The sequence below is a fragment of the Cheilinus undulatus genome, linkage group 23 (genome assembly GCF_018320785.1).
Source record: "Cheilinus undulatus linkage group 23, ASM1832078v1, whole genome shotgun sequence".
In the NCBI taxonomy this organism is placed as follows: Eukaryota; Metazoa; Chordata; class Actinopteri; order Labriformes; family Labridae; genus Cheilinus; species Cheilinus undulatus.
Genome location: NC_054887.1, coordinates 29,706,516 through 29,730,956, shown reverse-complemented (window position 1 = coordinate 29,730,956; position 24,441 = coordinate 29,706,516). Strand labels below are relative to the sequence as shown.

Sequence of the window (24,441 nt, the reverse complement as noted above, 5' to 3'; positions counted from 1 at the left end):
ACCAACAAACAAAAAAGTATTAAATGAAGTTTTTATATGCTGCTGCATTGTAATTCTAATTGTTTATTAATAAATGTCTTTCAGCAAGCCAGGTCTAGGAGGTTATTGATTTAGGTCTTGCATTTCTTTTTATGGATTTTCACCTTTGATATTTGTACAGCTCATATTCTGTTTGTTTCTTTATTCTTGTATCTCTGTTGTATTATATATTCTATGCATAGGCGGAGCTGGGGGTGGCTTATGGGGCTTCAGACCCAAATGTTTTCTTAAAGAGGGGGTATTATGCCTTTTTTCGAGGCTTTACGCCATCTCTCCGATACCCACGTAGTAGCTTCACATGGTTTACAACTCTCACACTGGCGTCTTTAAAAACCCTTATTTTAACCTCTGTCTGAAATGCTTCATTTTCGCTGCTGTCTCTTTAACCCCCCCACGGACCTGCTTTTCTCCGATTGGCCGATTTTCCTGAGGCTGGCTGGCGGCAGCACTCAATGTTTTGTGCCTGTGTAACGGAGTTAAAAATGAACTTTAATTTCTATATATAGATTTCCAATTTATTTTTGAGAATTTATAACTGTTTTATTTGAATATTTTATTTGGTATTTGTGAATTTTATCTCAATTACTTATTTCTATTTGGGGTTATTTCAATTATCCTGTGGAAACTGACATTTTCGCCCTTCATGACTTCTGTGCCTCCTGGGCTTCCGTAGCTCCTCCTCTCTGTCCCACACAGTGCTGCTCCGCATTGCTGAGGGAGCTGCGGTGCAGACAGAAGAACAGAGGGCAAATTATATGCTTTGTGTCTTCTGCAGACCTCATTAAATGCTGAAAACCAGTCCCTGTATTGGTCTCCGTTTATACCCTAACCACATCTGTTCCACCTACCCCCTCCAACGTGGCTAATTTAATTTTCCTGTTTTACGACATAACTATCTCGTAAAGACAGGAATTTATTTATTTTTGAATTTCCTGTTATCTCGTAAAAACAGGAAAAAGTAAAAAAAGTAAAGTCTATCTCAGTGTGCGGCAGATTATTTCTCAAAGTTTTTAAATGTGTTTCTGTGCTCCTCTCATTCGTCTGTCATGTCTGAGAGCAGCAACCACTACTGCTACCACTAAATATTTATTTACCATAAATATTTACCAATATTTATAGTAAATATTACTGGGCTAGTGACCATCGGTTGTTCACTACTTTTCACAATGCATTGTGGGATGGAATGAGTGCACTATATAGTGAATAACAAAGCTCACTCAGGATTCGGGCACCACTACAAAATGGCGTATTCACTGTATAGTGAATAGGGAGTGATTTCGGACACAGCAGCTGACTTCAGTATTGAAGCCGCCGTGGAGTGGCTTCAAGAGCTGTTTGAGTCCGCCTATTGTAAGCAGACGGCTGACGTCACACGGGGTTTGTCCAATTCTTTCTACAGTCTATGGTGACTACTACGCTAAACCATGACCTGTTCGGGATGAGTACACAAACCGTTACACCTCTTGTTTCTACGAATTTAAGTTAAAGTCATTTGATCACTAACAAACCGAGTTCTCCAGAGGACTTGAATATGACCCTAAAGATGCTCACGATTAACCAGGAATCCTTCAAACATGAGATTCTTCATCAGAGAGGATTTAAAAAAGCAATAAGAGGAATAAAAAAATGTCTAACAATTAATCAGTCAGAGCTGAGGGTGATTTTTACAGCCAGGTCGATGTTGTTGTAATTTTTAGGTCAGAGAGAATCCCTTAAACTGGGCGGATTTGGCAGGAATTCACAGAAGTAGACAATGGCTTCAAATAAGGTAAAACAAGGGCAAAGATAATGTTTCTATGGAGCAGAGTTCCTGTGAATGGATCAGATATGACCTACCTTTACCAGAAAACTGGATAATGTTGAATGTTTTATCCTGTACCTCAGCGTTAAACATTCATGATAAACAAGGAATCCAAAAAGAGTTGATCTAACAAGAATGCACAGAATGAGACACTAGCTTCTAATAAGGTTAACCAAAGTTAATGTTTCTATGAAACCCTGTTCTGCTCAGTAGATCAAATATGAACCAAATTTACCAGGGTCCTGAAAACAAGAGGCTCCTCAATGGAGTCTGGAACAAAAGAAGGTCAGATCTTTAACATTTGACATTCACAGCCAGGTCAATATTTTGTTTGGCTGAGATATTCCCTTAGAAGTAAAGCTTTTAAACTGTGTGGATATAGCGAGACAATAGCTTCTAATAAGGTCGACCGAGGCCAAAGTGAATGTTCTACGAAGCAGATTTCCACTAAATGGATCAAATTTGAGCTGGATTTACCAGAAAGTTAATGTCACAGGTTAATGTTTTATGTCAGAGGCAGGTCTCTTTACCGCTCAGCTAAAAGCAATCAGAGCGAGGGAACTAAATATAGAAGCTTTTCAGGTAAGAAAGCAAAGAGAACTTCCTAAATCAGGAGTATGAATACCCATTTCAGAGCAGGTTTCCATTTTTTTCATTTTTTGTTGTTTAAAATACATACGGTACCTATAATTTTACAGAAACACAAGATACTTGTGCCCTATAAAGAGGATCAGTGCTCAGTGAAGAAATCCCTAATCCGTTACTATTGCCTCCACAAATCAACCGTGCAGACCCACGGGTAGTAAGAAACCAGCACTTCTCAGGGGTTGTCAAGTGGGAACCCTCCTTCCCAGAGCCAACCCCCCTCCATGCCAGCTCTCACCACCCACCATGCAGACATCATCTTACCTATCTTACCACATGGCCCAAACAGCCTCAACAGCATGCCACCTACAGAGTAGGGAAGACAGAGTAGAGAGAGGATTAGACAAAACTAAGGGATAGAGAAGTTACAGGGTTTTGTCAGCCTTCATTTTTGCCCCAGCTGGCATTACTCCTCCTCATCCAAATCCACTGGCTGGTCTGAGCTGCTTCATCCGACATCTCCTTGACTGTCTCTCGCAAATTCTGTCCCTGCACTCCCAGCTCTCTAAGTAATGAAACAGCTGACCTTGCTACAAACCCTCTACATCCCACTTCTACTGGACGAGTCCTAACTTTCCATCCTCGCTGTTCAGCTTCTGCTCCTAACTCTGCGTATCTCAGCTTCTTCCTTTCATAGGCTTCCTCCACAGAATCCTCCCACAGAACCGTCAGCTCTATAAAATAAACTACACGCTGACTGGCAGACCACAGCACTATGTCAGGCCTCAGATTGGTGCAAACTATCTCCTGTGGCACAAGTTTCCCTCCTAAATCTACCTGCATCTCCCAGTCCTTAGCATCCTTTAACTGGCCTAACTGGTGCCTACCTAATAACCTACCTCCTTTAACCTTCTCTCCTTCTCTGACAAACTGAACCGTCCTCGTTCCCTGATTACATCCTACATTCACCTGTCGCCTTCTGTTTTCAATTCCTGCTGCTAGACTCTTCAAAACCCTGTCATGCCTCCATGTATATCTACCTTGTGACAGACTGATCTTACATCCTGTCAAAATGTGCCTCAAGGTTGCTGTCTGGGAGCACAAAGGACACGATGGGCCCCCGTCAACCCAGCACTTTAGGTTCTGGGGTGATGGTAGGACGTCATAGGTAGACCCTAGCAGGAATTTAATCCTGCTAGGTCTAATCCTAATAAAAAGTATTCAGCCCCTTTTATGTTTTACCTTTTTATTGATTTTATAAATCAATTATGGCCAATATAATTCAGCTTTTTAAACCAAAGAATTACACTTAAACATCTTAAATATCAAAATGAAGACAGATTTCTACAAAGTAATGTCAATTGAATAAGAATATGTAATGTGAAATAAGTGACTGCATATACATCTTGCTTTTTGCAGATGATGTGGTTCTGTTGGCTTCCTCAGCGGGGGACCTCCAGCAGGCACTGGGACGGTTTGCAGCTGAGTGCGAAGCGGTTGGGATGAGAGTCTGCACCTCCAAGGCCGAAGTCTTTGCCAGAAAATGATGGAGTGCTCCCTCCAGGTGGGGAGTGGGTCTCTGCCTCAGGTGAAGGAGTTCAAGTATTTTGGGGTCTTGTTCACGATTGAGGGTCAAGTCTCTCCCTTGACTTCTACTTTTCCTTTACGTTTTCTCTGGGTTATTTGGAGTGTTCTTTTGACTTTGTGGTGTAATGGTAGCCAGGAATACTAATTAAATATTTTTATAGGCTCTGTACTTCAGGCAAAATGGTTCCGTTTGGGGGACTGGATTACTGAGCTGAGCCAAATGAACCAGATCTGTAAAAGAAGCCGGATTTCCCATCACCAAGAGCTGAGCTGGACAGACATTGGTTGTTGAAGATGAGGAATTACCGTGCCAGGCTGATCTGAACCAAACCGGACTGCTGGGTGGAGGTAGACCACATTTAAGGGGTTATAAACTCATGGCCTGAAAGATGGTGATGCTCAATATTAATGAGGAATCTATATATAAAAATATATAAATGAATCAAAGGGGCAAACCATCAATATTAAAAGATAGAGTTTGGTGGACATGATCGCAGCCGCATGACTCGTCATATCAGGAGGACATATTTGTTTCATTTTAAGGAAAGCCAGCAAACTAAGAAGACTTACCTCTGGAGATTTCACAGAATTAGACAAGAGCTGGTAAGCAACGTCAGCGTCAGAGTTTCTGTGGAATAAGAATTCAAGTAAATAAGTGAAAATAAACAAAAATCTCCCCAAGATCCTACATGGGGAAATGGCAGAATCTCAGCGACTTTATCTCGATTCTTGGAGCAAATTTAGGCCTAAATTTTGAGCCTGAGGCCGCAATTCTTAATTGAAAGTAAAGCTTGTGGATTATGTTGATTCAACAGGAAACTGATACTGTGAAAGCATTTTAATCTTAAATTTTGACACGGGTAAATCTTTAAAGTTGCAGTTAAAGGTGGACGTAAAGCTTTTAAACTGGGTGGATTTAACAGGAAACTTATGAATTCACCAAATAAGACAATAGCTTCCATTTAGCATGAACCAGGACCAAAGTTAAAGTTTCTATGAAATAGATGCCTTCTAACTAGATCAAGTATGAATTCAATATACCAGAAAACTTGGCGTTTTAGCTGCACGCCCCGGTACAGTACAGTTTAAGGGGTTATTGTTTCAGTGCCTGCAAGACGTTGTTAAACATTAATCAGGAAACCTTAAAATGCGATTTACTTCGATGGAATCCTGGCAAAAAGGATCAGCAAAGAAATAAATAAATGAATAATTCAAAAACAGATTAGCCTTCAGCATTGACAGCCGAAGTTTGGTCGACACGATTGCAGCCACGTGACTTGTCAAATCAGGCAGACGTATTTGTTTTGTTTTAAGGAAAGCTGACTAACTACGACGACTTACTTCTGGATATTTCACAGAATTAGACAAGAGCTGTTAAACAACGCCAGCGTCAGCATTTCTGTGGGACACTCAAGTGAAATAAAGAAAAATGTACAACTCCATGCAACACAGAGATAAAGAAAAATCCTGACACACTAGTCTTTTTCTCTGCGAAGGAATAAAAGAACAGTTTCCTCTTTTTTGCATCTTTTGTATACTTTTGTGATGTGTATGTTGTGTTTTATGTATTATTAAGCAGGCCACAGGTTTCAAGCAATATGGGAAAGAAAAAGGATCTCTGCTGCTGAAAAGCCTCAAATAGTGCAATGCCTTGGACAATGTATAAAAACACTAGATTTTATACTGTGAAGAAATATGTGGCTTATTCAGAGCACAGATGGGTTCATGCAGATAAAGGCATAATGAGGAAGGTTTCTGCCAGACAAATTCATCGGATTAAGATAGCAGCTGCTAAAATGTCATTACAAAGCAGCAAACAGGCATTTGAAGCTGCTGGTGCCATGAACTTCAAGGTGCAGGATCCTCCAGAGGCTTGCGGTAGTGACAAATCCTTTTTAAAGATTAATGTTTTAAAAACAAAAGAAATGACTGTGGATTTTAGGAAGAATCCCACTGCCATTTCTCCTTTGTTGATTAATGGACAGTCCGTGGAGAAAGTGAGCCAATATAAATACCTGGGTACTGTTGTGGATGACAAAATGAGCTTCAAGCCTCAGGTAGATACTGTCTGCAAGAAAGTTAACCAGAGATTGTATTTTTATCGCAAGCTTTGGATTTTAAACATGGACAGTGTTTTTCTGAAAATATTTTATTCTTGTTTTATTGAATCTGTTCTTACATTCTCTTCATCTGTTTTTATGGTTCACTTAATTTGAAAAGATTAGATTTCGTTAAAACCTGCTGCAAAATTGCAGGCACTACTCTGAGTGATCTGACTGACTTATTCAAACTCAGAACTCTTAAAGAAGCCCAGTCCATCCTCGGTGAACCAGGACATCCACTCTTTAAGGAGTTCCCATGCTCCCTTCTGGACACAGATATGTCCTTCCATCATGTAAGACGAACAGACTGAAAAATTATTTCATCCCGACTGCCGTTAGCCTATTGAATAGTTCAAGGTAAAATTTGTCCATGACTTATTTATTCTGATGCCATTGCCGTTGTTTTCTATGTCTCTGAATGTTTCCTATGTGTCCGAACTTTTACTTTATTCTTATTGTAAGAGAAATTGTTTGTATGGTACTGCTGGCTGTGAAACAAATTGCCCCTCGGGATAATAAAGATATCCTTGATCCTTGTGTAAACCTACAATTCAGCCACCCCGAACCAATGCTCACAAGCAGAAATGGTTGCTGTGGGCCCAGAAATACATAAAGACTCATTTTCAAACAGTCTTGTTTACTGATGAGTGCTGTGCAACCCTTGATGGTCCAGATGGAGGAGTAGTAGATGGTTGGTGGATGGCCACCATGTCCCAACAAGGCTGCGATGTCAGTAAGGAGGGGGCGGAGTCATGTTTTGGGACGGAATCATGGGAAGAGAGCTGGTAGGCCCCTTTGGGGTCCCTGAAGGTGTGAAAATGACCTCGGCAAAGTATATAGTTTCTGACTGACCACTTTCTTCTATGGTACAAAAAGAAGAACCATGCCTTTCTTAGCAAAATTATCTTCAAGCATGACAATGCACCATCTCATGCTGCAAAGAATCCCTCTGTGTCACTGGCTGCTATGGGCATAAAAGGAGAGAAACTTGACCTGTTAAGATGTTTTTGATTGAAATAGCTTTGATTTCAGTAAATATGACCTCCTAATGCTGCAGTTCTACAAATGACCATTTTCAGTTCTTTACAACTTATAAAATGTTTTGAAACTCTGTTGTGCATAATAATTTGGAACAGTTCATTTTGAATAGTTTCATTGGTAGGGTTGCTCAATAAAATCTGAATTATGCTCTAACTATTGATGACTTAAAAATTATACTGACTGTCATTTGCATTGACTAGGAAAATAAGAGAAATTATAATTTGCATAATAATTTGGACTGTGATGTAGTTTTTAGGTGAAAGTAAAGCTCTAGAATTATGTTGATTTAACACAGAACTGCTTTGGATCAATGCCAGTCAGGACCAAAGTTAACGTTTTTATGAAATAGATTGAATATGAACTGAATTCAACAGAAAACTTGACAGCTTTGCTGTGTGCCAACTAAGTGGTCCAGTTCTATGCACTGTTATTTGTGTTCAAACTGTTTAAAGTTGGGAGAGGTACAAAAAAAAAAATAAAAACAAAAACAAAAACAAACTAAACACCCATTATGTCTTACTTTCTGGCACTCTTCTGTTGGGGTCCCAAACGTACCTACTGTACCTGATGGAGCTGGACTCGCTGCAGCCGGTTAATTGGTGAAAAGATTCACCACTTCCTGTGCAACAGTGGTTTAAATGGGAAAATAGAAACTGTGCCATGGTTTACATTTAGCTGAACAGCTTTTCTGTCAGATTTCTAAGGAATTTATGATGCACTATTTAGCAAATAACCCTTGTTAGTTACCGGTTAGATTAAAAAGGAGCTGGCTGCCATTTGTTGCTGTTTAATAGACATAATAAAAGCCAAATTGGTCCCAAATGAAGAGCCATCAACGAGCTAGAAGACCAGCTTTTTTACAGAGTTGAGCCAAAGGATCTGGAGCTCTAAAAGGAGCTTGAATTCCCATCACCAAGATGAGAATTTGGCCTGCCAGGCCGTACTGAACCAAACAGGACAGCTTGGTGGAACCACACCACACTAAAGGGGTTATTGTCTCATGGCCTTAAGGACACCAGTGTTCAAGATTAACCAGGAATCCTTAAAATGTGAGATTCTTCATTGGAATCTGGCCGAAATGGTTCAACACAGGAATGAATGAATGAACAGAAAGATCAAATTTGGTGGACGTGATCGCAGCCACATGACTCGATAAATCATTTGTTTCGTTTTCAGGACAGCCGGTAAACTAAGACGATTTGCCTCTGGAGATTTCACAGAATTAGACAAGAACTGGTAAACAACTTAAGCGTTTCTGTGGAATATTCAAGTAAATATGTGGAAATAACCGCATATTTACAACATCCTAAACAGAGAGTAAACGGAATCTTGAAAAAAAAGAAAAAAAAAAAGGTGCATTCAATTGCAAAAGGCAGCTCAAATGGGCAGGAAAGGTCAAAATTTGAAAATAGCAAAAAGCTGGATAAAAGGAAAAAGGGTCAAAAAGAAGTGGCAGACTTGGGCTTAAAAAGCAGCAAAAATTGATTAAAAATGGAAAAAAACAGGAAAAAACAGGTGAAAAATTGCAAATAGATTCTGATTCTGAAATAAGGGCAGAGGAAATATACGGACAAAAAATAAAGTTTGACAACTAAAGCCAACTGCACTAGAGTGGGAAACAAACTGATTAATGTAACTTGCAATAGATAATATCTGAGGTTAAAGTTGACCTTTTTCGAGGTTTTCTAGAGGAAAAATATTACAAATAAGACATAAAAGAGCCACAAATAATCACAAAAGAGCCACATGTGGCTCAAGAGCCACGGGTTGAGTATTGCTGTCCTAAACCCATATTTTCTTAACAATAGAAGATGATGCTGAAACCAAGACATTTGACCATTTCATAAAAAATATATGAGCTCCTTCTGGATCTGATGGTAGCAACACATCTCAAAAAGTAGGGACAAGGCAACAAAAGGCTTGAAAAGTAAGTGGTACTAATGAAATACAGCTGGGGGACTATTTTGAAATCAATTAGGTTAATTGGTGACAGACCAGTAACATGACTGGGTATAAAAGGAGCATTTTAGAGAGGCAGAGCCTCTCAGAAGTAAAGAAGGGCAGAGGTTCACCAATATGCGGAATGGTAAAACTCCAAAAACTTGTGAAGACTTTTAGTAAAGTACATACCATTAAATGATTCAGAGATGCTGGAGAAATCTCTGTGTGCAAGGACCAAGACCAAAGGTCAGTACTGGGTGCTCATGACCTTTGGGCCCTCATGCAGCACTGCATTAAATACAGGCACGAAATCACTGCATGGGCTCAGGAACACTTACAGAAATAATGGTGTCAACACAGTCCACCATGCCATTCAAGAATGCAAGTTAAAGCTGCATCATGTGAAAGAACCCATGTGTGAACAGGATCCAGAAACACTGCTGTCTTCTCTGGGCCAAAGCTCATTGAGACAAAATGGAAAACTGTTCTGTGGTCAGATGAATCAAAATTTTAAATTCTTTTTGAAAACCCCAAACGAAGTGTCCTGCAGGCTACAGAGGAGAGGGACCATCCAGCTTGTTATCAGTTCTAAAGCCTGCATCTCTGATGGTATGGGGTTGCTTTAGTGCCTATGGCGTGGGCAGCTTACACATCTGGAACTTTCAATGCTGAAAAGCAGATAGAGGTTTTAGAGAAACATATGCTCCCATCAAGATGTCTCTTTCAGCAAACTACATACCACATCCATCACAACAGCATGGCTTCACAATAGAAGAATCCGGGTGCTGATTTGTCCTGCCTGCGGTCAACCTTTCACCATAGAAAACATTTGGAGCATCAGAAAATGGAAACTAGGGCAAAGAAGTGCAGCTAGAATCCTACATCAGACAAGAATGGGACAACATTCCGCTCCCAAAACTCCAACAGCTGGTCTCCTCACTCCCAGACATTTACAGACTGTTGTTAAAAGAAGAAGAGGGTTATCGTTTCATGACCAAGCAATAAACAAATGAGAATAAAAAGAAAAGCTGAGGTTTGGAGGACATGATTGTAGCCACGTGACTCCTCAAATCAGGCGGACATATTTGTTTCGTTTTAAGAAAAGCCTGTAAACTAAGAAGATTTACCTCTGCAGATTTCTCAGGATTAAACTTGTAAACAACATGAGAGCTTTTCTGTGAAAAAATGATTTAAGTCAGTGATTAGAATTAAACAAAAAGTTTACCACGGTTTAAACAAAGATGCTAATATTTTTCCCTGCAACGCAACACATAAGATGAGGATAAATCTTCTCTAGCTTTTGTCCTTTGTGGCCCACTCTTTGTTTTCCTGCGCTCTGATTGGCCGACAGCTACGAGTACTACATCCAGCGGGGTCAGAGTCCGACGGGAGCCTGCTGGGGTCAAACTCATAACACATGAAAAGCATCAAAAACATGTCTGTTTGTTTCTGTGCTGCTCACAGATCGATCAGACACATCACAAACATCAGAGTGAACTCCTCACAGTTGTGGCTCGGGCAGCCAATCAGATGGCTCCATTTGTCCTGCGTGAGCAGAATAACAACAAAGTAAGAGTGAGGAAACAGTGGGTGTTTTGTTGAACATTTGCTGCATTTATTTGTCTAAAATGAAAATCAATGAAAGAAGTTTTTTGGACTTTTGGTTGGACAAATTAAATAAATAATAAATAAATAAATATCAAGACGTTTCTGTGACAAAATTAACTGTTAAGACATTTCTTTTCCTTTGTTTTAGGCACAAAAAAGGGATTTAAGTATGAAAATAATCAAGTTTCTGCCACCAAAAAGAAACAACTTTGACTCCAAGAAAATCTTTGTGTTTCAGCTAAATAAAAGCCATAAAATACCTTTAAAAGTGGGGGAATTGTTGGCTCTCTGTTACCAAACACGGACATTTCTTTAGCCAAATAAAAGAGGAATAAATCACTCATAGAAACAATAACAAACTGATAATAATGCTCTTACAAAAGCCACTTTCACACTCATTTTTTACACCGATTTTTGAAAATATCATTTGGAAACTTCTGCTTTATCAGTTCAAAATGAGAAATAAATTTCCCCGTGTCATTTGGCTGTCATGGTAACATGAAAAAAGGTGATTTAACCAAATATTGTTTGATATCCTGTCATGTAAATAGTTTGTTTCAGCTGCATAAGAAAAGGCTTCAAGGATCAACAGAACAGCATTTAAAAAACAGTCAAATTTTACAAAAGAGTCATTAAAAGCAGAAATATTAATCAGATATTTCCTGTGACTTTGACAGAAACATCAACGCAAACGTCTCTTTGATAATAAATTATTCAAAGTAATAAACCTGCAATCATTACCCTCCTGGATGTCTGGTATATCACCGTCATACGCTATCTGATCCATCTGATATCCACTGCTTTGGACTGACTTTTTATGATGAAGAGTTTCAAATATTTTATGAAGAGAGTGAAAGTTTTGGCGCTGTAAATGTTGAAGAGTCCAGAAAATCTATTGCTAAATCGGGAATCAGAGACGCTGGAAGTCCAGGTGTTAGACTCGGGTCTGTCAGACTTCAGAGATCTAAGATTATGCTGTTAATTATGACGCTGATCCAATCTCTGAATGTTTTCTAACATCAGGGATTCTAGTCTGCAGCTGGCTCACAGGTGAACTCTGGAATAAGGAAACAGGATGTTTCTTCGTCTGGACGGTGCTGATTTGTATTTAATTTGCGTCCTGTCTTGACATAATATTGATACAGTGATGGGATAAAGGATCTGCTGTCTATACATGGTGTTTTGCTTTGAAATTGATTAGATACTTTGTGCATTCTCGTTTATTTCATCCCATTTGGAAGATTCTGCAGTGTGCAGATTGTGGCATGCTGTAACTCCACTGAAAATAGACTTGTTGTGTATCTCTAGCAGAGTGGCAGTTCTGGCGTGCTGTGGAAGCCCAAAGATTGACTAGAAAGGGCACAATCTGCTCCAAAGTGTGCAGGCGGGACAGAATATTGCACAGATAGACTGTGGAAACTCAGGGTAAGGGGTTTGTGTCCATAGACAATGCTTTTTTGCACTCAGTGTGCCTCACACCAGAGCTCAATGTTACATATGACAACAGTTAGCTTCTGCTTCTCTCAGTAGTGACCATACTGTCTGTTTTAAACGGTGCTGCATGCTTTAATAAAAAGAAATATAACAAAGAAATCGAGAGGGTTCTGGCTGTAGACGGGTTTATCTCTGACGGCCTCTCTCACAGACGGTTCACCTGAGACGCCGTCTATTTCAGAATCAAAACTGCATGCTAAAACTTTCAAAATAAAATTGGATTGGTTTGAGGTTAAGGTAATGGAAGGATACCAAAAGTTAAAAGTTATAAACCTGACCTGCAAAACCTGATTACAAAACATTTGCTAAAGCTGAGTTAACAGTCTGTTTACAGGAAAAAAGAACATTCTAACACAGCTAATGCAACTTATGTTGATCCATTAGCTGCATAAGATATCTGGTTAACAGAGACACATAACTAATATCGCTAAAGGTAAGCTCACAAGCTCATTTGCTACAGCTCACAATGCTATAGGCAATTAGCCACAGTGACTTATGGAGTAACATTAATTGTGTAGCTAGAGTAGCTATTAAAGGTGGAATTACAGGAATAACTTTATATCCAAATCCACCTGTCAGCTGATACTAGCAATTCTTGATTAAAACTGCCATTTCTGTGTCAAATTTTGACTTTAGGAGTTTTGGGAGTGCAGGTTTCCCACTTGGGTTTTTTAATTAATCACTATATAGCATATTAGCATCAAACTCAGTGATGGACAACATGACAGCTTCAGAAACATTTGGCTAAAATACCTCAACCGCCCTCTTGTGGCTGGCTGCGGAATGGCGACCGATCTCACTGTTAAAGGCTAAAAATTATGTAAAATTGAATGAAAGTATCTTTGAACAAAAATATGTGAATTATACCAAATTTTTAAAAAATAAATATTTAGTCTATTTAAGCGCTCATACCCCAGTGTCTGCCAAATAAAAAACTGGCCCTTGTATAAATGTAGTTGATAACCCCTGGTCTTTTGGAAGATCATAATGTTAGAAATAGTTTGGAATCGTCCTTTTGTCTATGGTCTCCAGTGCTTTTTAAACCAGATAAGATTTGAAGATATTCAGTGAGTTGCCAGCCTTACATGGACTTGAACTATTCTATTCTATTTATACTTCTACTATTGTGCAGCCTCGGTCTAAACCTGGACTTCCAGCATGTTCTGTCTGATTTTTAAAGCTTTAAGTTTCATCTCAACATCAGACCAGCGTCTCTGCTTTAATCCGATGTGTGAGGGCAGTGTGTTGGAGCAAACATCAGTTTATCGTCTGTCAGAAAACCTCAGACCAGCACAGACGAGTCCTCCCTGCTATCCAGGATCTGCTTTATTCCTGCAACTGCTCAGACATTTGGGAGCAGCGCATGCTGGGATGTTTCACAGTGAGTCCTGCTCCCTGTCTACACGTGGTAGCTGTAGTCTGTCAGGTAGTCCTTGAGTCTGTTGGGCAGCGGCAGCTCCTGCACCCTCCGAGTCCTCCTGTTGATGGCGATGCGGCACAGGTGCTGCAGAGCGGGCATGGCCGTGTACACGGGCTTAGTGAGCAGCAGCTGCACGGTACCGTTTGGCGCCGTGGAAGCCGTAGAATTGGCCCCTGATCTGTCAGTGGAGCGGGACAGGTGGACATAGTGCTCCACCAGGTGTACCACGCTGTCGAACTGCTTCAGCTTGGGCTTCACCAGCACCACTGAGTCCAGCTTAAACTTCCCATGTTTGTACTCGATCCGTAGGTTGGTGGGACCCGCCGACGTCATGGCCGAGATGGTGAACAGGTAATCCCTCTGAGAGCTGTCCCGCACCAGGAAGGTCCCCTCAGACGAGTCTTGGAGGATCTCTTTAGCCTCATTAGCTGTCAGACTGCCCCAGTACCAACCTGAACCCAGAGAGAAGGACACAACACGTAAGAAATAAAACTGCTGGAAAAAAACAGGAAAAGAAATTCTTTCTTTGTACACGACATAAAAATGAGTACAGTCTAGACCTGCACTTTTCAGTCCTAAGATGGCCTTATATATTATATTTTTTGTGTTTTTAAGTTTAACTGATTAAGTGATAGAAAATGAGAGGGCCCAGAATCATACCCTGAGGTACGCCAAATCTGTAACTTCTGTTGTGATTCTGGGTGCTGTTTTTGTTTCTTCCTATATGCCTGCATTATATAAAAGTTGTATTTTTATGCAACAGCAATGGACAGAGGCATTCTGTCTTAAGGCTGCCCCTCTGTCTGTCTAGGCCAATATATTTAAGCTGGAAGTACAATGTCAAGGTAAAAAATCTCCCACGTCCTTTTTGACGTTCAGATGTTCTTGTTTCTCAGTGTTTTGTTGCTTTTGATGATTAAAATAATCAAGATTTGTCTCTTTTAATGTGTGGTATTCAGCGGTATCAAAGTGTAAAATATTTTGCCAACTTAAATTATTCTAATGTTGCTTAGGTGACAAATATCTGCATCACACAGATTGTAACCCAGCAGGATATATCTCCTGGATAGTCTCAGACCTTGTATGACCTTGCATTTTTCAGCTAATCCAAGTTTGGGCGGGGGGTCTAATAGTTTATTTAGCTCCAGGATTATAACAAAAACCAAGCTTTTGAGTTTAAGACAAGCCATTGTTAAATAAACAAAGTGTACCCGTGTTCCTCAGGTCCTTCATGGCTAAGGCGATGCGGCTCTCGTCTGATTCCACAGCCCTGGAGTTGTTGTCGGCTCGTCGCTCGTTCTCGATGCTCTCTGTGGACTCGGAGGACTGGCAGGTCATTGGACAGGTCCAACCTTCAGCCTAGTGTTAGGCTCAGACATGAGAGGAGGTCTGCAGCACAGGGAGGAGGGGAGCAGGGGATAGGGGGAGGGGGGGTCGACCTGGTGTGCACTGGTCTACTCGCTCCTGGAAACAAATAAAAATCCATCAGAGCACTCAGATGTAGTCACTTTAACTCATCTTTTCATGTGATGGAGCGTTTTCTCTTTCCTCTCATAATGGACACCATTCAGAAATGTAATAATGTAAGATAATAATGTTGATACCAGGAATGACCTGATCTGGGTTTTTTCTGCTGACATTCAGCTACGATGAGTGAGATCAGCCAATGCACTGACAACATATGAATGTTTAGTTAGAGCCTTTCTCTCCATCTCCTTCTCTCCTTTTCAGGGGTCAACCAATATTAGTTTTTCAGAGCCGATACTGATGATTAGCAGCTCATGAGACCATAACTGATATTTTGGACCAATATGCATTTATTACAATGTACAAAATGTACTTAATGTGGCAGAAGTAAAATTGCATGCTAAAAATGAAGGAAAAAACAATTCAGCCCTACCAACATGAGAAACAGCTCAAAGCCATAGACTGCTTTGGACCTGTGCACTGCAATCATCATCAGAAAATATCTACATACATTGAGTATGATCCCAACACTACAAAAAAGTTATTTTCCTCCAGAATTGAACTGATTTACCAATGTGGCATGGAGGTGATTAACTAATATCACAAAGTACTCAGTCCTAGGCCTCTTAGATGAGTCTTGTACTGACTTCAGAGGCTAGCTGAGTCTCTTCAACATAAAAATAAACTAATTTTATCACAAACAAGCTTTTAATTGAAATGGTGATGTACTATCAACCAGAGATGCATACAAGTCATTTTTTGCAAGTCCAAGTCAAGTCTCAAGTCACTGATGTGTGCGACTTGAGTCCAAGTCGCGGACTCGAGTCCCCATCTCTGCTATCGACCAAATAAACCTTGAGTGGTGAGCAAACCGAGTAAAGCCTGTGCTATGAAACGGCTCTTTTATGTGAACCATGGTAGCTAGCTCCTGTTTGAGTCCTTTCCTCCATCCTTTGTCGTTATTTAACCACATTAAAAAAGCCAAACTAGTACCAAATGAAGAGTAGTTTGGGAGCCAAACAACCAGCTGAGCCTAATCTGAATTTCCAAAAAGAGAGAGACTGATTTCGCATCACAATTAGCAAAGCTGGATGGACATCAACTGAGGAAACTCGGGTAAGATCAGAGTTTGATGTGATAAACCATGACAAAACTGTACTGAACCAACTGGGCTGCTTTGTGGAAGCAGAACACGCATGAGCGTTGTGAGACACCGTTTGCCAAAGCTTTTTTCCATTCCTGCCTGCCGCCGTTTCACCGCGATCTTTTAAAAATGTCTTATTTTTCCTGAGACATTTAACTACTTTCGGGACACAAGTAGATTGAGACTTGAGAATGTTTTAACTTTGGCACTGTGAACATTTGGCATAGATGTAAACAGCTCAAAACATGGCCAGAAATCCCTCCTTGCCCCCCAACAGGAGTTCTCTGCTGCTGCATGACCTCATCTGCAAAGAATCAACACAGTGGAAGCAGGAAAACGGGAGTGTGATGCCATACGCTCATGGTGGCTGTGGCTGAAACCACACACTCGTTCCTTACTTCCTATCCACTATATAGTGAGCAGCATAAATTGGACTCGTCTGCAAAACTAAAAAACAGTTGGAGACACAACTTCGGCCGTTATTGACTATCTGCAAAATAAAATGTTGATACCGATATTTGGTGAAATAACAAATATTAGTCTCAATGATAAGGCAGGCTGATGATTGGTCTACTGCTACCCTGGATATGATTGAAACTTTGTCTGATGTTTAATTGATCCTAAAATGATCAGAAAGAAAATTTAACTTTAGTTTTTTTTCAGTGACATGATCCTAACAAAACATGCCCATACACATCTGTTACTAACAATCATCACCATCCAAGTGTGTGACATTGATTTTATTTAAAACATGCAAACCTAATGCTGACAACCTCAGAGGAGGGTGCAAGGCATGGTTCCCAGATTGGGAACCGATGTTGTAGGGGACAAGATTCAGGTCTGACAGGGTTAAACAAATATCTAATCTCGCTTTATTTGCTGGGAGTGGACACCTCCTTCTTCGGAGTGAAGTCACTGACAATGACCTCTTTTGTTCCTTCACATTCCTGCGTTAAATACTGTTATATTGAGCCTGTAGAACTTCACGGTTTGTGACTTATTACATGCAGAATTAGAGAGCAGACTCTATGAGGGCGAAATAAATCATGAAGGCAGATTTATACATCAGCTAAGACAAAAGAAAACCCTTTCCTGACTGAAGTCTGAGGTGATTTGGTGTGATGCAGCAGTTTTCTCCAACACTTTCATGGAAAAGTAAACTGAAGATGTTAGAGCGGGTGCTTGGTGCATCCTCAACACTATTAGAGGGCTAAATAATATCATGATTATCTGAGATAAGTTAAGAAACCCTGAGTACATGAATTTAACAATGAGCATCGAAAACAGGAAACAAGGCTATCAGGACTTTATCTCCTACAATATATATTATGTTATTATTTATTAATATAATAAGCATGCAGCAGCAAGCAACCATGTTTCTCCACTGAACCTAATGTTAAAGATAGGTGGGTTTATTTCAGAACTCACACAAGAGGCATCCTGCTGCTTTTTTCACCACAAATAATCCCCAAAGATACATCCAATTTAAGCATTTATAGAAAAATAAGCATTGATTCATGCCAGGAGAATTTCAGATTCTTCAGTAAGAAATTTTAAAAACTAAATTTTACAACTTAACAGAAAGCAGTGGAACTGTTGCATAAGTTTGTTTCTGGATAGTTTATAGTGCCAGATCTCTCCATTTTAAGCCAGTAAGTCAGTGCCTCTCTTTCAAAGTTAAGTCACTGGGTAATTGTTTATTGTCTGAAATTTAAAGGAGCAATATTGATCTCAGTTTCCATTGTTATGTTCGGCATTTGAGCCAGCTGTAACAATACATACTCAGAAAATACACCGCTGAATAAAACTTCTAAATTTCTTGGAATTTTTTCTTTGCAGAGACCACAAAAATCCCTTAAAATGTCATACAAAATCCTTAAAATGTTTGTGAAAATTCTTGTAAACATATTTTAAAGGGTCCCATAAAAATTACCCCAAATTTTCTTCAAACATTCCCCAAATGTTTCAGTGAAACTTCATCATAAAGCATAAAAATTCAGAAAAAAAAAGAAATTCCCAAAGAATTCCATGTAAATTCCTGAAAAATTTTAAGCAAATTCTCAAAAGATTCAAGGCAAATTCTCCTTTAAATTTCTTACCAATTTCTCAAAAAAAAAAAAAAAAAAAAAAATTACAAATATGTTCCCAAACAAATGGCAGAAAATGACCCCAATATCCATTAAAATTCCCTGAAATATAAACTATTGATATTTCCTTAACAACTGATTTAATTTCAAAGGATTGCACTCCCTAAATTTCCAGTCATGAAATTTTCTCAAGGCAAATTCCCAGAAACAATTTTGAAAATTCCCATGGAAAAAAATCAGAGCAAATTTTCCCAAAACACTCTCAAAATATGCAAAAAAAAAAAAAAAAAAAAAAAAAAAAAAAAAAACAAAAACCAAAACAAACAAAAAAAAGGTTTTCATGAAAATTCTTTAAAAATTTCAGCACGAATCCCCCCCCCCCAAAAAAACACACTAAAATTTCCAAAAAACGTCCAAAAATGTTATAGTAAGTTCTCCCAACATTTAATACAAATTACTTAAAGGTTAATGGATATTGTGGACAATTATCTCCACACTTCTAAGAACAGAAAGTTGTAAGAAACTGTTTTCCAATCACCAGCTGGACTTTCCTTTAAACATCTTTTTTTTTCATTTTATGATTAAAAAAAAAAACAATTCAGGTGTTACTGATGCAGATGTTTTCTTTTAATACTTCCTTTGGTGTAACACATTTGGCCACAAAATCCAATCAGAGTTTTCCAACAGGTCACTTTTTCTGCCCCGTAAAAAAAAACACACTTCAGCAGCTTAGCTGATTAGACACAACAGATATTGCCACATTATTTGAGCCATGGCCGTTTGTAAACAGGGCAGATGCATCCGTGTATCCCTTCTTAATTTTGGCCTGAGTTGGCTTTTTCATCGAGCCGTCGGTCGAAGGTAGCCTCCCCTCTGGCATGTTTTCTATCTCTTCAGTTGACCCATTAATGTTTTTTTTCCAGCTCAGTTAACTTACCTACGTAGTGTGCTGTCTGGACATTATTTACTGTGGCACTAAAGCATGGTTATTGCTAATGATTATCATGATTTTAAAATATAAAGGGTATAATAACCATGGGAAAATATCATCACGGTTGTCATTAATACTGGTAACCACTTCGTCTCTGCTTTACAGGCCTGTCAGATAAAGTTTATAGCCACCAACCAGGGTGACTTTAATGTGCTAAAAATGGACCTCAGCAAAAGTTCAAGCAGGAAGACTGTTTCTGTTCTTTCTCTAGTCACCACTCGTTCATATCTCTTCTTTTTCCATTTCTTCTCTCTTCCTGCTCTGGTGATCAGCTGATTATGGGCATTCACTCTCCTAACTACTCAGTTAATCAGATCCCGCCACAGCCTTGTTTGACTAATCATCATGCACCAGTCAGATTTTAAATCTGTCAGCTTGTCGTTCTGTGCTGCAACCCTCCTCCACCCCAGCCACCTCCATTCAGTTCATGAGCATCTAGTCCAGATCCTCACAGGTCTCCTGCTCATCTCATTCTGCATACCTCTGCCACACCACCTCATTGGTTCCTGGGCAGCTTCTCAGAAGTCCACTCCTCACCTGAACCCGCATCTCTCAACACCACCACCAATGTCTAGTCTCCATAGAGGGTATCCTATTCTTGCAGTTTGCCTCACTACCCCTTCAAATACAAGAAGCCATCACGATGGAGTCTGATCACCAAGGATTCTGCACATTTCTCTTTCATTTAAATTTGTAAAATAAATTTTCACCACCTATACTCAGCATTAAACTTTCCCACCTTTCTGCTTGAGGTAATATTAATTTCTGATAGCTGGATTTTGGATTGGACTTGAATGAACATAAAATATGAGTTTTACTTTTATGCAAGGTTTCAAAGTCAGCTAAAAACAGAGTTTATCTCAAATTACAAACATGCTGAGTTGAGTTTAGCTTTGAGATGGGCATTTCCCCATTTGTGGGCAGATGTATCCACTGGTCCTCATGCAATTTTAGATAATAACAAGGGGATATAATATCACATTTTCAAAGTCTGAGTAAAGCAACAGCCGCCAACCAAGGTGACTTTAATATGCTAAAAATAAGAATGGGATCTGGTGCAATCATGAGCAGGTGGCAGCACTGCACAGCACTTTCTTAGCACCACTTCTACATTCCTTTAAACATAAACTTTTCTGACTGAGTAAATATTGATTTGTGATCACTGAATTGTGGTGCTTGAACAATAATAAAACATGAGATTTACCTTATGGCAGCACAAAAACAAGCTGCTTTAAAATCACAAACATTTTAAACTGAGTTTGACTTTGAGAAGTGCATTCTCCATTTGGGGACAGCTTGGGGAAAGATCCACTGATCTGAGTATAATTTATCTAGCTATTAACTGCTAAAATTTAGACTGGAATTTAACTGAATAAAGCATTTTAAATGTCCAGCCAGCACAACCCAAGATGACTTTAAGCTGATAAAAATAAGAATTAGATTTGGCACAATTATGAGCAAGCAGCTGCACGAGTGCTTTCCTACTGAGTTCTTTATAACAACCTCTACCTTCTTCAGAACTTTGACCTGGACTTAGATGAACTTGAACTGGAATTACAAACATCCTAAATTGAATTTGGCTTTAAATTTGTGGACACATTTAATCTGGATATAATTTAAGATTGATTGTGAGATTATGAAAAGACTGGAAATTAATGAGGGAAAATAACATTTAAAATATCAGCCAGTGCCATCCAAGGTGACTCAAAGTTGCTAAAAATAAGACTGGGATCTGGCGCAATCATGACCAGGCTGCAGCACTGGTGGGTTACTATTGTGTTTATTATCACCACCTATACTTTCCTTTAAACATCTGGATATGATTTAAAGTAATTAACAGGAGTTTTGTTGAATAAATCTTGACCAAAATTCGGACTGGAATGTGGAAGACCAGAGTAAATTGGATGAATTTGCTTATTTCAAAGTGGGATTTGGCAGTTATGATCCACTGATTTTCCTATCACATGCTCTACAATCTTATAAAATCTACTTTTCAGCTTGAGTAATTATTGATTATAGTTGCAGAGTTTTAGAGTAGACTTAGACAAAATAAAGCTTATTTACTGTAATGGCAGGTTTAGAGATCAACACTGAACCAAGTTTAATTCAAAGTACTAACACTGTGGATGTAGATTGGCATAATGAAATATTTTATTCCATTATAAGGACCTCTATCCACTGGTCTATGTATAACTAAAGCCTAATTCACATCATATTTTTTCACTATTATCAGCCAAAATCAAAACAGGAAGATAAAAAATAAAATCCTGGATGTCCATCCGTCAGAAGAAACACCTGCTAACCAAGATGACTTTAATTTTCCTAAATTAATTATGGAATTTGCCACTAATATACTTTGCACTAATAAACTCTCCTTTACGCCTTTAGGTATAATTTTAAGTAATAAAAAGAGATTATTAAACTAAACAGACCACCATCAAGACCAGAATGTATTCACACTATGTTAAATGTCTATAAGGTAAGTGTAACAGTTGCTGACCTAGGGTGACTTTAATTTGCTTAAATCAAGACCAGGATTTGGCACAGTTACACCAGACTGTTTTTCCTATCAGCTGCTGTACATTCCTACATCTTTATTTCAAATTGTGTAATGGTGATTTATAGTTGCTGAATTTTGGAGTGGACTCAGAAGAAGATATAAAACTTTACTTTGGCAGGCTTACAAGTCATCATAAAACCCAGTTTATGTTAAAGTACTAACATTGGGAATTGCATTTGTTGTCTGTGTATAAGTATAGCCTCATATACATGAGATTATTTCACTTTTATCCGCTGAAAATAAAACTGGAAAAAAAAAACATGTATTTCAAATGGTTATGAGACGGGAGAAACACCTGATACTGATTTCTTAAAACCCGATTTTTTTGAGTGGACGTTAGCGAACATTAAAAAAATTATTTTACTTTCCCGGCAGGTTTACATGTCAGCAGTAAACTTAGTTAAACTATGACATTTTGAATTAAATTTAGCTTAATGAAATATATTAATCCATTCGTATGGGACTTTTATCAACTGGTGTTGTTAGGCTGTTATTCTAAGTTATTACACGGAGGTCAATTTATCAATACAAACGGAAATAAAGGCCAAAATACGTGAATATAAAGTGTAGTATAATTGTCGGTGATGTAGATTTAACAGCCGGTGACAGAGCTGACTTTAGTTAGCTACAATTAACGATGGGATTTGGCGTAATGTGACTTCTTGGTTCCCTTTGAGGACATGGAGCAGAGCTGGCACCACTTTTAGTGTTTAACACCGGATTTTTTTGCTTGTTGTCGTCTTACCTGTCAGTTACATGTGTCGTAACACACCTGATATTACTAATTTATCCTGTTTAATTAAATAAAAGCTAACGTACCTACTTTGGCTCTGGGGCAGCGATGTTCCTCCGTGTTCATGAGTCCGACATGTTGGCTGAATTATGGCGGTTAAAATCCAAATAACGTGTCCGTTAGTGTTTTGTATATGTTTGGTTCTTCTTACGTCAACGGCTCAAATTTGAAAAAACAGCCGACGACAAGACAACGTCAAAGCCGTTATATTGGCAAGTTAAGCGCGGCATACGGAAGAATATGGCGATAAAATCCTAAAATACATAAATATTCCCGTTTATAGTACAGTCAGGATATCACCGAGTGAATCCGAACATCGTGTCCGTCCGCGAGGCACTGAGCTCGGGCATAGCGTGTCCGCCGAGCTGCCTAATAACCGAGATCACCATGAACACAAAAGAAGCGTTTCCAGGAACTTTCCAGGAATACGGTCACGTGGTACGGCGAGCAACGATTTAAGGTGGTCCAGCTCACACGCGCTCGCACAAACACTCACAGAAAACACACGCACACAGGCTTCAGGTGTGGTGTCACATATTTAAATTACTGGTTGGGCGCACGTGCAGAGACGTTTTTGGAGACATCAACAACATATCTAGGAGACTTCCGGTGGGCACGCGGGGGTCACTGAGTGCGAACTCCCCCTCTCAACATACACAAACACACCCCTCCCCATGGTGTTTTAATGTACGGAAGAGGATTAGGGTCATATGTGATAGATGTTTTTACTTCTTTAAGACAGAAACAGTTAGTAGTACTTTAAAACAAATGTAGAAAAGTAAAAATAGGTTAAATATGGCCTATATTAAAAAACACGGACATTCTTACAGTAAACAAAATATTCTGTAATTATTAGAAACAATAATAATAAATTTAAAGTACAGGTACTATGGTTGAAATTAAGTAAGTAGAAGTAAAATTACTGGTCTATAAATCAACTAAAGTTTACTTAAAGTATCAAGTAGCTACTGGGGAGTTGCACAGCGAAGTATAATCTTTCCTTAATGGCTATAACAAGAGAATATCTCCAACCAGATAGTTCAGGTAAGGCCACACCTTTTTAAGAAAGACAAATACAAAAGCTGTTTTTGTCAAAGCTGAACAATATAGGCCAGTTTCATGCAATTGACAGAAAGCTAGAACCTCCTCTTGTGACTTTCGGTTGTTTTTTTTTTTTTGCTTTCTAAAATGTAATAAGGTACAATACTTCCTCCAAAATAAACTTAAGCATGGGGGCACAGATGGCCGAGTGGTTAGCTGGTGGCCTGGATTCAAGTGCAGCCTGTGGCTCCTTTACTGCATGTCTCTCCCCCAATCTCTCATCCCTATTCTGACTCTGGCCACTCTCTTTTTTTTCTTAATAAAGGCATAAAAAGCCCCAAAATATATCTTTAGAACAAATGAAGAATGAAATAAAGTAAAAGCTAAATAGCTGATTTTAAAAAAGTACAAGCACACAAAAACTCCTCAACTACAGAAATTTGAGTTTAATTTTTAACAGCAAAGTGGAACCAAATATTTTCTCTGATGTACCAAATTAACAACACTGTGAAACATTTCATGCATAAAGAAATATTTAATTTTAAAATAGATTTTAAACTGATCAAGTTTCTGTATGTTGGTGTTTCTGTTGTAGGGGCTGATTGTGCATGCATGTTAGATTCATTTGTCCAAAAAATTCTTAAAAATATTAGCACTGTATCTACTAAATGAGAAAATAGCCAGCGCCAGCAACTTTGCCAATAATGCACCTATGACAAGAGATCTTTAAAACGCACAGA

At 39.0% G+C, this 24,441-nt stretch overlaps 1 protein-coding gene across 2 annotated transcripts; it reads right to left on the bottom strand.

Moving 5' to 3' along the window:
* Positions 1 to 10,701: 10,701 nt before the first annotated feature.
* On the bottom strand, positions 10,702 to 23,167 carry socs2 (suppressor of cytokine signaling 2). Of its 2 annotated transcripts, none has more exons than XM_041780979.1 (3): positions 22,687 to 23,167; positions 14,830 to 15,082; positions 10,702 to 14,070 (listed from the first exon to the last, which is right to left on the bottom strand). In XM_041780979.1, exons 2-3 carry the CDS (start codon positions 14,954 to 14,956, stop codon positions 13,598 to 13,600), a joined length of 600 nt encoding a protein of 199 aa, XP_041636913.1. In that variant the 5' UTR covers positions 14,957 to 15,082; positions 22,687 to 23,167; the 3' UTR covers positions 10,702 to 13,597. The 2 variants fall into 2 exon arrangements, with proteins under 2 accessions (XP_041636913.1, XP_041636914.1); XM_041780980.1 differs by having other exon boundaries at positions 22,691 to 23,167.
* Between the last annotated feature and the right edge of the window lie 1,274 nt (positions 23,168 to 24,441).

Coding starts and splice junctions, on each gene's coding strand:
- socs2 (XM_041780979.1), bottom strand. CDS start 14,956: ATGACCTGCCAGTCCTCCGAGTCCACAGAGAGCATCGAGAACGAGCGA. Junction 14,071..14,829: donor GAAGGACCTGAGGAACACGG/GTACACTTTGTT, acceptor CTCTGGGTTCAG/GTTGGTACTGGGGCAGTCTG.